The sequence below is a fragment of the Simochromis diagramma genome, unplaced genomic scaffold (assembly GCF_900408965.1).
Source record: "Simochromis diagramma unplaced genomic scaffold, fSimDia1.1 OVJJ01000216.1, whole genome shotgun sequence".
NCBI classification, from domain to species: Eukaryota; Metazoa; Chordata; class Actinopteri; order Cichliformes; family Cichlidae; genus Simochromis; species Simochromis diagramma.
In genome coordinates, this window is record NW_024386883.1 from 2490745 (window position 1) to 2508493 (window position 17749).

Sequence of the window (17749 nt, forward strand, 5' to 3'; positions counted from 1 at the left end):
CCTTGTTCTTCTTCTTCGCTCAGGTTTTTCCAGTAGCTGACATCCTTGTTTTCACATTGCTGCCATCTTCTGGAATTAATTAGCCCATCAGACGTACTGCGTGTATCACTGGCGTGCACACACAGTGCCAGTTTTCATCTAGAAAAAACGATAGTTCGAAATGTTTTGAATGGATTTTGATATATTTTTGTCGAGGTGTGGAGTGGGGTAATGTTAACAGTCCATTAAAGTTTGGCTTACATCCACCAATGTTTTCAAAATCAAGCTTTATTGGTCAAGAACTGATAAAGAGCCTTGTAACTTAGAGCGACCACATACAGATTTAAAATATGCCACATTTGACCTCTGACCTCTCCTTAAAGGTCAATAGATTGATCTGAAGGTCAAAGTAACAATAATGCCATTTATAGGATTGAAAGTGATGCTGCTTATTACTGTTTGTGTTGACAACATACAGACATGTAAAGAATGATGTATTCTAAATACCACGTTACTTTGGACTTCTGACCTCTTCTTCAAGGTCAAACTTTTCTGGTCAACTATGCTTAAAATTCTGTGGCCTTTGTTTGTATTTTTAACATTTAGAAAACTGATGCATTTGAAACTTGACACTAAAACAATTTAGTTTCCTACATATGCTTGAATAGAATTGACTGTGTAATATTAACATATTAACATATTTATGTTTCAAGATTCTGTAGATTCAGAAGATCTTCCTGAAATATTTTCCCCACAACTTTATCAAAATTCAAATACCAAAACTAAGAAAATACTAAAACTCTTGGGGTTGTTCTAAGGAGAAAACCCCTTCCATTTAAAAAATAGAAGGCTGTGCAGTCTTTAGAGAAATACAAGTGACTGGCACACCACAGAAATGTGACCAAAATGATGCTGAGAAGGATGAGGAGAGCCAAAAGGTTTGCCTAAATCCCCAGAAATGTGGAGGCGCTTGTCGATGTGGACAGGTCCATGGCACAATTCCACGCAGATTACTTATAGTACTGCCTCTTGACATTGATGGCAGTGGGAGTGAAGCTGTATAAGCACCCCAGCAGCCTCAACTCCATCATCATTACAGCTGTGAAGATCATGATTATATCCGAGGAGGACAAAGCACCCAAGGTGTCCATAAAAGCAGCCATGACACTGCAGAACCTTTGCACACAAAAAAGACAAACAAAAACAATGACGAGCGTCCCGAGTACTGGGAGACAGCTATTCATTGCACCAGACAGATAAAGAAAACTTTCATAGCGTTTATCTTACACGTTTGAGGTCCCTGACGGACCCTCACAAGAGCTTCTTTTCTCACGCAGCCTTGCTGAGCAGACAGCTGACAAATAGAATTACACAGAGAAGACTGAAAACTTTCATGGGTATCGATCACTTCTGGTTTAGTCGATACAAAATTTATCATAAAAAGCATAAAAACACTTTCGACGTCCAGTCCTCGGAAATTCAGCTTCGCTGTTTTCTACTTTATTTAGCCCAAATACACAGACTTCTTGAAGACTTTGGGCTTTGAATGGCTTTGAAATGCGAAAGCCTCTAAATTCACATGTTGATCTGCATATGGAAAAATGTCGCCTTAAAAATCCATCAAGCTTTTCAAAAATCGACAGCACGCTGCAGTGCCTGTAGAAATACTCATGACTCCGAAATGAATGAAACTCCTCATTCGCCACTTTTATACAGACTGAATTATTGTTATGACAATTTTATCAATGAAAAAGAAAACCTACCGTGACTTTTGAGAAGTTACATCCTTTCTTTTTCTCATGAAATTAGAACAGCTTGCTGTCATGAACTGAGACATTAAACAGTAAAAACTGTTTTATTTTGATTCATAAACGGGGACTCGGTCGTTCACTAACACATGGCTTCAGACAAATATGTTGCTGTAAAGTTAAACAGGGAGCAGGTTTTTAAGCTGCTGACTTTTCTGGTGCAGTCAGCTGTCCAATGAGCCGCTGATAGTCACACTGTGGAGGAGCATGTTGTGAAGCCTGAACAAGCTTCTTACTGGCATCAAGAGACATCAGGACCTTTAAATGTATGCAAAAAAAGCAATAATTTAAATAAATCAATAAATGTGTCTTACTGACTTGTGAAAGATTAAACAGTCAACAAATTTATCTAAAGGACAGAACAAGCTCTGGGCGTAAGAGCACAGCTTTATATTCAGTACCAGGAGGTGTGAACTGTTTTCTGCTTTTCTAATTAAAAAGTAAAAATTAACTATTTCAAAAGCACCAAATTCTCCAAACAGAGATTGTTTTATTGTAATGTGAGCATGTGCGATGCTGTGACCTGCTCGTTACCTGACGCATGGCATCCTGCTGGCTGTACAGGTATAAAGATCCTATGGCAGCTTCTCTCACTGCACTGTGGTAATCTGTGCATGCAGTTCTTAGAAGTAAGCTGGGCACATTTTCCTCCAGCAACAAGGATATGGCTCCATCAACATTTAGCAGGTTTCCCAGGGCGGCGCAGCAGTGACAACGTGTGAGGGCATCAGGATCACTGCAAAAATAAATAAATAAAAATAAAAATAAATCTGAACGTTAAATAAAATTCTACTCCCTGAGTCAATTTATAGAGTATTATTACTATTGTTGGCGCAATATTAGAAATTCTATAGCACAAATTATTATAAATATATTATAAAGGTTTGGTCCCTGCATCTTTGGGTTAATTTTATCTGTCCAAAGAATAATTTTCATGAACTGTGCTGGCTTTTTTAGAGGTTTTTTTTTTTTTTTTTTTTTTGATAGTCCAATGTAGTCTAATATACTTTAGCCCAAACAGAGGCCAGAGCTCAAGTTGTGCAGCAGAGGAGGCCAATGAGCTGAATGAGGTGTATTGACTGATGTCTGTGTGTTTAGCAGCTGCACACTGACTCCTGGTGAGGCAGGTTGGTAACATCTGTCTGTGCCAGTGGCTGCTGATGTGACTCCTTCAAAGCTGAATTAGAGGAAGCAGATGGCTGTATCTCAGCTGGCCTCATACAAAGGCTCCTGGACTGTTGAGCATTTCTGTAAAGATTCAGACACAGATGCCACAAAACAAACAAAAACACAAGAAGTCTTCTTTTTTGGGCAACACTTGTCCTATTTTCATCACATTTCACAAGAAAATTCTCTTCCCTTTTTTGCCCTAAAAACAAGCACATTAGAATTTCATGAGGTCATACAGACTCTGCAGTGACTGTTTCATCATTCGTGGCTGTGACAGTTGTAGTTTACTTGGTGGACCAGTCTGTTTGCTCCTTGACGTAACGTCACCTTTAGTTACAACATGATCAAAATATTTGGCCTGCTGAACTGAAACTAGTACCACAGAAGAACCACTGTATACAACTGTGAGAAAGTAGTTGAGTAAAGTTGAATGAAACCATTCAAGGAGGCTGATTACAATAATTCACATAGACATCTGCACATAGAATCAGAATCAGAATACTTTTTTGATCCCAGGGGAAATTATTTTTCGTTACAGTGCTCCATTATAAACAAACATTAACAGAGACAGACAATACACTAACTAAGAATAGCACAATATATACAGGCATATATGTACATAAAAGTCACTTATTAATAAATAGCTGAAAAAGAACTTGTGCAAGAAGGGTGTAGCTGTTGCAGTAAACAGTGTGTTAAGTGGATGTGTTGTACAGAGAGATGGCCACAGGCAGGAATGATTTCCTGTGTCGTTCAGTGGTGATTTTCGGTAATCTCAGTCTTTCACTGAACGTGCTCCTGTGACTGACCAGCATGTCATGGAGTGGGTGGGAGGTATTATCCAACATTGTCTTTATCTTGGACAACATCCGCCTCTCCGACACCACCTTGAGGGAGTCCAGCTCCACCCCCACAACATTACTGGCTTTACGAATCAGTTTATCGAGTCTGTTGGCATCTGCGACCCTCAGCCTGCTCCCCCAGCATGCACTGGCCACAACAGACTCATGTTGAAGGACATCAGTCACCTCAACAAATAGAGACGACTCTGGCCCTTCCTGTAAAGTGCTGTGGTGTTTTTAGCCCAGTCCAGTTTATTGTCAATGTGTATACCGAGGTATTTATAGTCCTCCACAATGTCAGCATTGACCCACTGGATTGAAACAGGGGTCAAGTGTTTCCTGGTCTTCCTGAAGTCCACGATCAATTCCTTGGTCTTTGCCACGTTGAGCTGCAGATGATTCTGCTCACACCACGTGACAAAGGAGTCAACCACAGCCCGATACATCTGAAGATGGCAGGTCTCTGTGCAGTGGCTGAAGTCTGTGGTGTAGAGGGTGAAGAGGAAGGGGGAGAGGACAGTCCCCTGTGGTGCTCCTATGTTGCTGATTACCTTGTCAGACACACACTGTGGGAGACGTACATATTGTGGTCTTCCTGTCAGGTAATCAACAATCCAGGACACCAGAGAAGCATCCATCTGCATCGCTAATACTTATCACCCAGGAGGGTCGGCCTGATGGTGTTGAAAGCACTGGAAAAGTCAAAAAACATGACCCTCACAGTGCTCGCCGGCTGGTCCAGATGGGTGTAGACACGATTGAGCAGGTAGATGATGGCGTCCTCTGTTCCGAGACGAGGGAGATAAGCAAATTGAAGGGGATCCAGATGTGGTCTGACAATGGGTCGCAGCTGGTCCAGGATGAGCCTTTCCAGGGTCTTCATGATGTGGGAGGTCAGTGCCACGGGCCTGTAATCCTGGGGGCCACTGGGACGTGGCGTCTGGGATGTGGCCACTGGGACGATAACTGCAGGTCACTGAAAAAATGCAGGAGAGAAACCTACAGTTCTCCAACAGGATGCAGGTACTGGACCATGTTATCAGGAATCTTGAGCACATTACACTTAAAACATACAAAACACATAACAGGCAGTGAGACAAGCTGCAATGCTATCATCTGGGTGGAACAAGCGATCAGCGGGTGGAGAACGTGGATAAAAGCTCATTCATACATAGCCTCGCTTTGCTCTGAAGAGTCATTCATTGTAAATTATGATTCACTGAGAGTGATTAAGTTTACTGACCAGCAAAGATTCACACCGCAGTTATACAAAGGGGAAATACAAGGAAGGTGACAGAAGATTGATATTGATCTTCTTTGATTGGGACTGACATCTTATATAATACGGAACTAACTAAGGACAAGTATTATGTGGGAACAAGGTATGACTTACCAGTCAAAACCAGTTAGTTTTAGAGTGATAAAGGGAGTGAAGTTTTGTACATTTATTTAACAGTAGCAGTAAAAAGTTACTCTGCAGATTCAGGTTTTACAGGTGTTCCTGTGATAAATTAATACAATCTGATGCACTGCTAGAGATTAAAGCCTTCCAAAGTTCAATTCATCTGCACCAACAGTATACAGTGTGAGGGAAATTACTGTTTACAGATTTATTCAGATGCTGCAGATATATTTTTAAAGTACATTTTCTGTTAATACAACTGCACTTTTTATTCAAATTCTAGATTCTTTCACACCACAGGTGTGAATGTGCGAGTGAATGTGAGTGCGAATGGTTGTCTGTCCCTGTGTGTTGGCCCTGCGACAGACTGGCGACCTGTCCAGGGTGTACCCCGCCTCTCGCCCTATGACAGCTGGGATAGGCTCCAGCGCCCCCCGCGACCCTGAAAAGGATAAGCGGAAGCGAATGGATGGATGGATTTTAGATTCTTGTGAGATAAAGCAGTAAATGAAGTAATTCACTTGATGTGAATTACTTCATTTACTGCTTTATCTCAGTGTGAACAACAGGAGTTGAAAATTGTTTTCACTACATATTGTACTACACTATAACCTGATATACAAACTTCCTGTACAGGTTTTCATGTCCCAAGGGACCAGGACGGCAACAACACTGCCACTCAGCAAACTCCCAGCACTGCTTCAGAGAAATCCAAAGGAAAGGCCCAACCATGGCTGCAATTGTCCAACAATGGCATCAAGGGCCTGATTGACCTCCTGATGAATAAAGTCATTTGTAGTCTGTGCAAGTTTCAGCAATAGCGCTCAGCCTGTTCCTTCTACTTCCGGGTCCATTGTTTTCTGGAGCTGAATCTAATCTAATCAGTCATCAGGATGTGCGAGTGGTGCTTTGCCAGAGCTGGAAAACTTTTTAACCCCCGTCTTCTCTTTATTCTGTTTTTACACCACACAACACTGAACATTGAATAATAACACAGCCGCAGTGTACAGCACTTCTTATGTGCAGTATTTAATGTCTCCTTGCTGCGTTTCTTACCAGCTATCTGAAGACAGCAGACTTAAGCTAAGAGACAGGCGGGAGCTCAACCCTACCCTCTCTTGCAATATTTGGTATGCACTGACTGTCTGCTTTCGTGCCTGATAGTCAACCAGGTTAGTAAAACACATGTAATTTCTAATAATCCAAAGGATTGTAGATGATGTAGTTTATAAAAAACGCTTTTTAAATGCTGTTTATACCGTTTATAAAATGCTTTTTAAAAAATCCCTTAAATCAAAGTTTCAGTACACAGCTTCTTCTACAGTTACTGAGGAAAACGACTTACTTTCTTTAGCGATGGCTATTGCATGGCAGAGCAACATCCCAGGCCGAGGTCCTTGTTGCTTAGCTTCGGGAATTCTTGGAGGTGTTGGGGCTAAAGGTTTTACAGCAACAATACTTTTGGCAGCTACTAGCTGTCCAAATGAGGTTACAATGCCAGGCTGGAAATACTCATTTTTTTTCCAAAATAGACACAAATTTATCTTTTCCTGTCAAGACTGTAACTGATGGTGATACACACAGTGCTTAACAAAATGTCAGACCACCTGTCATTAAAAAAAAAAAAAAAAGATAAATATTTTAGAAATCTGTCAAAAACATGGTTGAAACTACAAATGATTTCATTGATTAGACAAATAGGAAACTGAACTCACATCTTTGTGAGAAGTTAGAAATGAATCAATATTTATAAATTAGCATTAAAATATCATTTGGATTAAAGAGCTTGTGCACTCTGGTGGATTAACAATTACAGAAATACAAAAATGATTACCAATACACTTAATTTGTGGCAGTGTGGCATAAAAATTACACTGGATGGTGTCTAACAAATTCATCAATCACTGTATAGCACAGTTCAGCTCATTTAAGTTCAGTTCAGTATTATTACAACAGTAGCATCAAGGCACTTTGTAATTCTGTTATTTTGATTCTTTGATTCTGAATAAAAAATAACCTACAGTCTGTGAATAAAACAATAACATTAGAGACTTTGTACGTAAATTTTCCAGATACTTCCCAACATCCTGTTTAGACTCTTTGCTGAAGGTCAATTTATTAAACAAAAGAAGAGTATCAATGATATATACTCAGATAATGAATGAAATCAATCCTTCTGTTAATCAAATAAGGGAAGAATAGAGTAAACATATGTTGGTTTCATTCTCTGATGAAGATTGGGAGAAAGCACTCCATAAAAATTTGATTGGTAAATGGACTGATTCTTGTATGGCGCTTTTCTACTCTCCCGGAGTACTCAAAGCGCTCTATACAACATGCCACATTCACCCAATCAGACCCATTCTCACAAGCACTTTATCTGTACTTAGTGCTTTCTAACTACATTCACACACATTCATACTCCGATGGATGCATCGGAGAGCAACTTGGGGTTAGTATCTTGCCCAAGGATACACAACTATGGGCAAGTCACTACCTCCATCCATCCTATGTGCAATTTATATGCTAATGGGAGTAACTGCGTATAATTTCTCACAATAGAACACAATGGTTGACTAAAATGGTTTAATGGGAGAGAAGATGCAAAATGTGTATTTGCATTTGCAGCTAAACCCAATTACATTATTAAATTCTCTTGGACTGAGGTGTTAAACAGCTTCCACAATAACAATTATCTTTGGAAGGATGGTATTTTGGTTGGAGTTCCCCTTGGAGAATCAAGGCCACATTGGAGCTTTTTTGGTGGCAGATTTGCCCAACATCTTAGAAAATAATTTTAAGCCATTTTCGTTTTTGACCTGTGATTTTTGCAGGGTTCAATAGACTTTTTGTGCTTTATTGGCTTTATAAGCTGAGAAATTTTCCATGTTTGCAAAAAAGACAACTGACAGCAAATTTGACTGTTGACTTAATTACTTTATTGTATGCATTTCACACAGGATCCAATACCCTCCCTAAGTTGGCAGTGGCGAAGAGCCAAAACTTGTTTAACCATGGTGCATTGCATTACTGAAAAGTTACCTTGACCTCTTTACTCTGTTTACAGAATACACAAATAGCATTACAAAATCCCTTTATCAAAGCAACTCAATGTTTCCACAGAGTGTTTTACATCATTCCCCACCTTGTAACAGATTCACTAAGACTTTTAGCTTTAGACATTGAAGCCAACAGTTCAATATGTTTCTGTAGAAAGTCCTAATCTCCCAGTACCCCTTGAAAGAGTTGCAGAGTTCTTTAAAAACTTGCATCAATAGTCTGCAAAGCAAGCCAGTAGGGATAGAAGCTTGTTGATGAGTCACTGAAGTTACATCTGATAACACAAGTTACAAAGCCAGAGGCACAGCTGCATGAGCTTGCCACCCAATGTTAGGTTTTAAATTTTCACTTGATCATTTCATTTCTAGTTCACCCACATTTAGTTTAAGCCAAGCCTCTAAAAATGTTTGGAGACAAGCCACCAAATCTGAAAAAGACCTCAGGATCATGTGAACACAGACATCTGCTCAACTCGTGAGTCAAATTCAGCTTTCAGATCTACCAGACCCATTCATGTAGATTAACATTTTGAACAGTTACAATTTGCAGCATTTTTGAAGACAATTGAAATAAAGACACATGCAAATGTCTCAAGTTGACTTCTTTATCATGTACATTTAAGTATAAAGAGCACAAAGCCATGTTAAGGTCATACAGCCTGTGTTTGACACACTGAACACTTACAGCACCTCAAAAAATTACCAGATCAATTAGCAAATAATCCACTACATATTCACATGGAGTCAGATTTACAGAGATTTAAGGAATAAATATGCCTCAAGAAGTCTTAATAAAAGGATGTCTGCCAGAAACTGTGATTTTAATCACGAAACATTTCTGGCTAAAAATTAAATATGGTGAAGTGGATAAATGTAGGTATAAATTTTAGATTGGCAACACTGATAATGTTTTAACATTTCACTGTAGCAATTTCAAGACTTGAGGTAGAAAAGTGAATCTGATCTCCAATTCTTTTTGTGTCAGTTTAAACCAACACTTCTTTGTAAAAATGGCCCCAACTGTTTACTTAGCTCTAGAAGTCGATTACTTGCTGATGCTTAAAGCTCTGGTGATGAGGCACTCGTTTAAAGTACATGGCGTGTGCATTAAGGAAAGGGGTTGGGTGGGTTATGATTGTAAGAGGGAGGAGAATCAAGAACTTTAGCTAACAGACTTCAGCTTGGCCCATGGGTTTGTGCCGCGCACCTCCAAAGACGGCATGTCGCAGAAGATGTGATTGCACAAGTCTTCCAGTGGGGGCTCTGGGTCTGTGGTGGCAAACTGAGCTGCATCCTCGATTTCCTTTCTCACTTCTACATCAATTTCCTACAGATAAATAAGGACAGTTAGACACTGCAGCAAAGAACGTTTGGTCAAACCAATAGAAGCAGAGAATAGACATATTTTGTTTACCATTCTTTCACTTGACAGACTAAAGCTAACCCAAATGTCAGTATGCTTAGTCAGAATGATCTTAAACTCACTTGGTTATTAAGTTGTTGCAGTATCACTGTCTTTTAATACCCAGTTACAAAAACAAGGACTCTTGTTTGAGGCTTCCAAATTGTCAGAAGTGTTGGCTCACAGAAATGTGATTTCTATATCTGAAGCATTTCCTACCTTGAGCTCCTCCACGCTAGCCATATTGTTGCTGAGCATGCGGTCCTTCAGCAAGGAGATGGGGTCACTCTTACTGCGCACTTCCTGGATCTCCTCACGTGTGCGGTAGCTAAAAGGGGAGAGGGTGCAGGAAAGTTGGAGGGATGCACTACTATTGCTATCAAATGCACTTTGAAGATTTCAAATGTTTTGTAATATTACTTTTGACAAATTTAGGCTCATTTTGGAAAATCCAGTGCCTTCAAAATTTCTGTGATCATTTCTATGCAGATTCAAATGAAATTCAAATTACTTTGAGGTGTGAAGTCTATCAAATAAAGAAATCTGACAGAAGATACTGAATCTCAATTCATCCCTAGGCTGTTGTCAGGTCACTACAAAGGGGGTACATGGAGACTACTAAGGAGCAGAGGTAAGGGGCACAGGCACAGTGAAGAGAAAATCTGTAAGATTAAACTGTAGGTGAGAACTTTAGCCACTTTAAGTTGTATCAATTTAAATAATCAAGTAGCCTAACGTTTACCTAACGCCAGGATCGCTCATGCTGTGTCCATGATAGCGGTATGTCTGGAGTTCCATGAGAATAGGACCCTGAGCAAAGGACAAAGAAGTTACAGATCCGAGTCGCATTTCCTGCACACGTCAATATAACATTTTAAACGTACCTTCCCAGAGCGACAGTGATCAGCAGCAAACTTGGTTGCTTCCCGGACACAGAGAACATCCATTCCATCCACCTGTACACAAAGTTACTGAGTATTTTTCTTTAATCTTATCTTACAAAAAGTAATAAACTGACATGGTCAACATGCAGATTCTACAAGTTTATGGTAGCACCAAACACATTTGAAAGTGTTTACATTTCACGAACACATCACTCCAAATAGCATTTAGCACACTTCCATCTAGTGTGTATTGTGTTCGAGACAGTCAAGGTTAATCATTCATTTGTAATTTTGATTGAACAAACCCAAATTGAATAACTGTTCGATTACTAACAAATTGTGCAAGATATCAGCTTCTGTCAAGTGTCTGTTGCTCTGCAACAGCTTAACATGTAGCTTTACATGTAAGAAATGTGCTCAAGCATGCCAGACCCTTACCCTCAGACCAGGAATGAACTCTCCTCTCTTGAAGTAATCTGTGCTGGCTGCAGCTCGCTCCACTGAGGTGCCCATGCCATACCGGTTGTTCTCGCAGATAAAGATAACAGGCAGTTTCCAGAGAGCAGCCATGTTGTACGTTTCAAAAATCTGGCCCTGTGAAATATACACAAGACTTTAAAAGGGTGTCCTGTAATAGAAGCCCAGTTACATCAGTTTAGATTCTCCTTTGTACTAAGGCCATTTATTATCCTTTAACACTTCCCAGAATTTAGTTATGTTGTGCATTTAGCACAAGTTTGCTCAATTCCCACAGAACAAGATTAAACCTACTGCAAAGTAAAGTAAATACTGGCCAGGTGTAGATCCAAATGTGTTGCTCTTTAACCCATTTATGTAAAAAGAAAAAAGAAAAAAAAGCTACACATACCTGGTTGGCAGCACCATCACCATAGAGACAGACACACAGCTGGTTGTTGCCCTGAAATTTGCAGGCAAGTGCTACACCAGCACCCAAAGGAACCTAGAGAAGTCCAACATTGAGTAAACTTCAGTGTTAAAGTCTAAATGTACAAGTGTCAGTTCAAACCAATGGCCCTGTGAAATATCTTGTAATGCAATTAGATGATCGTAAACCATGGAAGGCAGAAAGATCAGCAACAAATTTAAAGCAAAGCTGCCAAGTGTTATACTTACCTGAGCACCAACAATTCCATTTCCACCATAGAAGTGTTTACAGTACATGTGCATAGAGCCTCCTTTGCCCTTTGCAATACCACCTCTTCTGCCTGTGCGTGAAAAAGATATTAGGTGATATTAACTAAAGCATTTACAGCTCAAAGTACATCATCAACTGAAATTTGTTCCTAGGTTCAGCCAGACTAAATAAGTTTCCTAGAACCGTAATCTCAGGGACAAGAAAACCAAGCTGAAGCAGGGCCAGCAACAAATGTGTCCCGCCTTCAGTCAATTAGGGAGACATTTCTAGTTTCATCATTTTATAACTTCAATAGTCTATGTCCTGGGCTCAACAGCTTCCCTTTTGAGAAAATAAAGATTCAAAACCTGCCAAGTTACTCCAGCAGCAACTGAACATTTGCCGCTTTTCACAGGTGAGTCAATTCAAAAAGAGTCCCATTGTGTACTGATATTTAATGTCTTCACCAACAACTCACCGGTTAGCTCAGCCATAATCTCCTTCACAGTCCCTCCCCGGGTGTAAGTGTAGCCATGGGCACGGTATGCCGTGATCAGGTGGTCTGACAAGTTAATTGAGGCTTCAATACCAACAGCACAAGCTTCCTATAATGAGAAAACAGCTTGACATGTCTGGTTCTAAAGGGAGATTTATTCTGAAGAGTAATCAATAAATGTTTCACAGGGCAACACTTCAAAACTTCCACTCCTCCAAAAAGTTTAACATCCTTGCCAGATATTCCGAAATTTAAACTACCATCCCTAACTTTCATTGTAGATCAGAAAAATCATCCAACCTGGCCATCATACAAGTGGCAGAATCCTCTGATGATTTTCTGCTTGTAGAGCTGATCTGCCTTCAGCTCCATACGCCTCATCGTCTGCATGATGCGGTAGTACTGCAGACCCTCATCACGAGTCAGAACCACCTGAGTGGCAGGGCCCTCATCCAGCTTGAAGAGGTCACATTTCTATAGAGAAGCAAATACCCATGAGTCAAACTGCCAAGTGCCAGTCTGTGTTCACGACATCACAATTTCAATCTTACCTTTATTTCAAAGGTAGCCTGGGTCGTGAAGTCAGCATATGTGCGTGCTGACATAATCACTGCAGCCCCCTGTGAGAAACAAGTATGCAAGAGCTTTTAATCTATAAAAGCAATTCGTGTCACATTTTGAGACAACTACAGAGATCATATAACTCCCAAGGCACTCATTTTTACAGAGTGCTTTCCCATTAGTCTGTTAAATGCTTCTACTGGACTTTTACATGTTAGCCCTCATCCCATTTACTGCAAAGGTTCCTCCCCCAACCAGCCATTATTATAATTTGTCCTTCATAGGACCTGGTTTATAGTTAAATCATTCACTGAATAGTCTTTAAATGGATTGTAACTAAGTTTCCAAAAGTTTGAGTTGTCATCTGATTTAAGTTAAGTTCTTAGCAGCAAGTTCAAACTATTAAGCATTAGTAAGGTATTAGCATGTGCTTAATTCATCTTTTATATATTGTTACTCCTCCTTAGTATGTAATTTATAACATTTATAAATGACCATGTACACCTATCATTGCAGTACATGCTGTAAATGTGTACAGCTATCACTGTTACTACATGACTGCTAGCAATAATCATAATCACAGTCATGATAATATATCTGTATTTATGAATGGAATACTAAGGAAGAGTAATGCTATATAAATGATGAATTATGCACTTGCTAATACCCTATTACTACCTTAATAACGCTTATCTCTGTGACCTTATTATAAAGCGCCACAAAAATATCAAATACAGTTGTTTTATGTTTCGGTTTTTTTAAAGTGATGTCAGAACAGTAAAGTGAGTTTTCTTGGCTGTCTCAGTATTTAAGACTGATTGCTATTAATGCTAGCTTTCATCCTTCCTTTAACAGTTCCCATTTCCATTCATTTAAACATTAACTAAGTAGTTACTGACTGTCCGCTGACATTGAAACTTTAAATCTGTGCGCAAACTTTTACCGTGTTAGCTAATGAAGCTATCATTCAGGCTTACAAGGTCAGAACAGCGATGACAGTTTTGTTTTGGGTCGACTGGCGCTCTTCGCGAGACTACATTTTGCAATGTTTAGCTAAGTCCGTTTAAATAATTAAAAAAAAAAAACAGCACTTACATTCCGCTGGGCACTGGCTCTAAACACATTCGAGATGATGGCTAGCATCTTTCCTGACCTAACCCACCGCAGAGCCGTCCTAATGTCAGGATGTGTCCTTCCGGCTTGGGGCTTCTTCGCTGTCTTGAATATCGGCAGATAGAAAGCGCAACTGCCGACAGCGGGCTGTGTTCGAAGTAGAGGAGAGGTATGGTTGGTAGTGAGTGTAGGAAATGCAACACTGATCAGTGGCTATTTAATAATATAATTTCTTCGACCCCCCTATATTTGACAACGACGAAGACTTTAGATGTGCGGTGGTGATGGCAGTATGAAGCCTTCTGAAGCACTGAAGCTTGTATTGAAAAAGGGTTCATTACCCGAAGCTTTTCAGCAAAGTCTTCTTTGGTGCCATCTTGTGGCCAAAAGTATGAAGAGCAGCTTGAATCTAAAATTCAAACTGCTTTAATATGATCTACAGAGCTGAGTTGACACCTTTCTGGGGGTGATGTTATATATCTATTTGATTAACAAATAATTTGGATGAATAAACCTTTGTTTGAACATGTGCCATAGTGTGGTCTCCCTTTGTTTGACCTTGGGGAAATTTTCTAACTGAGGAATAATTGTATTAAAACTGTAAAGGTTAATGATAAAGAAGATATATATATATAATTTATTTTTTATTTTTTTAAGAGGCAGAAACTATTCTAATTCATTTCCAGCATTTTGGGGTTATGAAGTGGTGAAAAGGGAGTTAAAAAAATGCTCCATCCATCAGGCTGTATGGAGCAAAGAGCAAGCGAAGGCAAGAAAACAGTTGGATCAAAAGAAGGAAATGAAAAAATATAAATAATAGCAAAAGCTGCAGTGCATATGTATAGGATATTTCTGTTAATTATACTCATTCCCCAATGTAATGCCAGAAGTTTGATGGACAATTCATGCCAGGAATTCAAGAAATTTAATGGAGATAAGAAAGAAAATCATATCAGGATTTAATTTGTGTCCAGTAATTCTGGCTTAAATCAAAATTTGATTCTTTTTTAATTTATATGACTATGTGGCAGTCTCTGTAGACACAGAGAAGAGGGATGAAGGGGAAGATGTGTCCTCTTTGTTCAACAATATAGTTAATATAGAACTATGAGTGGGAAGTGAACAGTTGTATATTGTTGTTAAAAATTGGGATAAAAGGAAAGAATATGTGATAACAATATAACAATGGATTTTTGCAAAGCCAATTGAAAGAAATTTCTGAAAACAAGTGATAAGTACTTGGCACAGGTTAATAACGAACTAAATGTGGATACTCTGGACTAAATAAAATAAAGCAAAGTGTAATATTAGCAACAAAAAGCTTTATTCCTAAAAGTAAATGAAATGTATGATGGAAATGTATCAGAGTGGATTCAGGGTAGAAAGGAGCACAATGGATCCAGTAGTTTGCCTTGAGCATGATGTAAGGAAGGCTCAAGTGAATCCAGAGACAGTCGCTGCAGAGTTCTTTGATATTAAGAAAGCTTATGACATGCTATGGAAAGAGGGACTTCTAATCAAGATGTGTTTGCTGAATATTGGAGGAAAGATGTTTAACTGGACCAAGGACTATGGAAGAACAATAAAAAAAAGGGTACTGACCTATCAGTTCAATGTATAGTGGGAAATGGGATTCCTCAGGGGAGTGAATTAAGTCCGACCTTGTTTTCTATTATCATAGATGATATATTTTTGAATACCAATGGGGATTCAAATTGTCAGTAGAAAAGACAAAGACCATCTTGACAAGCAACAAAATAAAGGAGTGCAGACTGAAATCATGAATGAACTGGAGAGCGTTGAAAGTTTGCATTTCATAGGAGTGAGTTTTGACCAAAAGGAAGGAAATTTCACTTGAAATGATGGAGACTTCTTCTATTTCTGTTGTCTGTGTTTTATTCACACACTCAGGCTCTGTAGTCGAAGCTACTTCTGATTAGCTCATTAACCATCAAGCTGCTGTCAGGCGCCCTGGTCCTTTACTGCGTTACACCTCATTTAGAAAGCATACTGAAGTGGGCAGACAGTGATACAGGGAGAGCAACAGTATCAAGCTATTTTAAAGAGGCAGGGCTAAATAAGAGCATCCGAGGGCTCATTGAATGGTTAGTGACATTAAATGACTACAGAATCCTACAGGAGGCAGTAATGCACCCACCCAGCTGCCATCAAGAATCAAAGAAGAAGAAGAAGAAGACGAAGAAGGAGAAACTCAGGTTCCATCGAAGTAAATCTGATACCCTGATATCCTCAGTTGATCTGTGTGCCCTGATAGCTGGGGTGTGTTTTATTGAGTACAGTGTGTTAAATTATTACGAAAATTGCTACATGGGCTTAAATATATCTATCTACACAATGACACCATGTTTATTACTCTCGTTGCAGTGATGGGGTCCTTGAGTAAAAAAAATCTCAGTTTAATTCTCTTTTACAGATACTTAAGAAAAAGAAAGAAAGAAAAAAATATATTAGAACTTTTCTGATGAGGCATTGATGGACATGCTTATCAAAACTATGGATGCCTATAAGACTAAAAGGTTATGAGGTTTTATTATAACACTTACTGATTTTCCTAAATCTTGCCTCTGATATACACCTTCCATGTAATAAGTATTAATAAGAGACTAATAAAGTAAAGTGAAAAACTAAACTCAAACAACCACGTAAAAATGAAATAAAAAAAAACTAACTAACTAGAAAACACAAAGCTGTATTAACTCTGGGTCACACACTGTTAGTGATTGCTAACCAAACCTGTTTGGGAATTTCAGACAAGGTTGCACCGCCATCAACTAAAAGGAGCCAACCCATCCATCGTTGCTGCAATTTAGTTACACGGACCCCCAACTAGCTGCAGAGGCCACAGTTGTAACAGTGCACTCTGATGGATTTGAAGTCCTGCATCTCTTGTCTTAATTTCTCAACCACAGGTTTCTCAGTAGCTCCAATGGCCTCTTCTGGTGTTTTGGACTCAGCAGCCCATAAACTAGGCTCATAATCACCTGAAACAAAATTCAGTATACATAGATCCCCTTCCATCACATCACAGGTGTTTTTCTTCTAATGCTGGGTACACTCAAGCAAAAAAAACCCAACAGATTTGTAGAAGCCACAAGCAGCATGTTGATTCCTGCTGCAGTGAAGCCATCATCGCAGCTGAAAGAAAAATCTAGCCTGGTTGGAGACAGTCAAGTCTCCAACCAGGCCCCAATTCAGACCCCTGTTGAATTGGGGCCTGATCTATGAGCTGGATCAGCTTCGCACAGGACAGGAAAGGCTTGTGAAGTCAACCCTTGTTGTCTTCCTCTTGATTCCTATGCATAGGAACCAATGACTGAAAGAAAATAGCAGACTGAATAGAAAAGAAAGGAATAGCCCTTTATTGAACAAAAGAACTCATCTGATGCTCCACTTTCCAGAGATAAGCCATTCAACACTTAATGTGAAAAAGCTACCTCTTGATTCAGAGGAAGTTAACAGTTTAATCACTAGGACAACAACTTTGTTGCATCTATAAAAGAACTGGTGAATGCATGGCGATTTTATTGATTTTTTTCACATTTTTTGACTGGTTGCAACTTGTGGTGACTAAATGGTTTCCCAAAACTTGGAGATGTTGTGCCCTCATGGCCACTTTTGACATGACAACAATCTTCCTGATATGGGGGACCTCTCTGCAGTCACTCCAGAGAATTGTCAAAGGTTTGCAAATACAATCTATCAGATTTATAAATGCAGACAGGTTGCCAACATGTTGCCATCAGTCTGAATGAACCTGTCAGTGAGCACCAAGTGAGGAGATCCGACTCAACTGGCTGTTCTATTCCAATAGAGCAGGAAGGGTGCTGAGAAGAACTGTAATAGATAAATGTGAATTTCTGTATCCAGACAGAGACAG

At 39.4% G+C, this 17749-nt stretch overlaps 1 protein-coding gene across 1 annotated transcript; it reads right to left on the bottom strand.

Annotated features, from left to right (window-relative positions):
* Window positions 1-8117: 8117 nt before the first annotated feature.
* pdha1a (pyruvate dehydrogenase E1 subunit alpha 1a) lies at window positions 8118-14089 on the bottom strand. Its single transcript, XM_040032976.1, has 11 exons — window positions 13834-14089; window positions 12729-12797; window positions 12478-12651; window positions 12160-12286; window positions 11681-11772; window positions 11415-11507; window positions 10985-11140; window positions 10547-10618; window positions 10405-10472; window positions 9882-9990; window positions 8118-9587 (listed from the first exon to the last, which is right to left on the bottom strand). The coding sequence occupies exons 1-11, from the start codon at window positions 13879-13881 to the stop codon at window positions 9423-9425; spliced, it is 1173 nt and encodes a 390-aa protein (XP_039888910.1). The 5' UTR covers window positions 13882-14089; the 3' UTR covers window positions 8118-9422.
* Between the last annotated feature and the right edge of the window lie 3660 nt (window positions 14090-17749).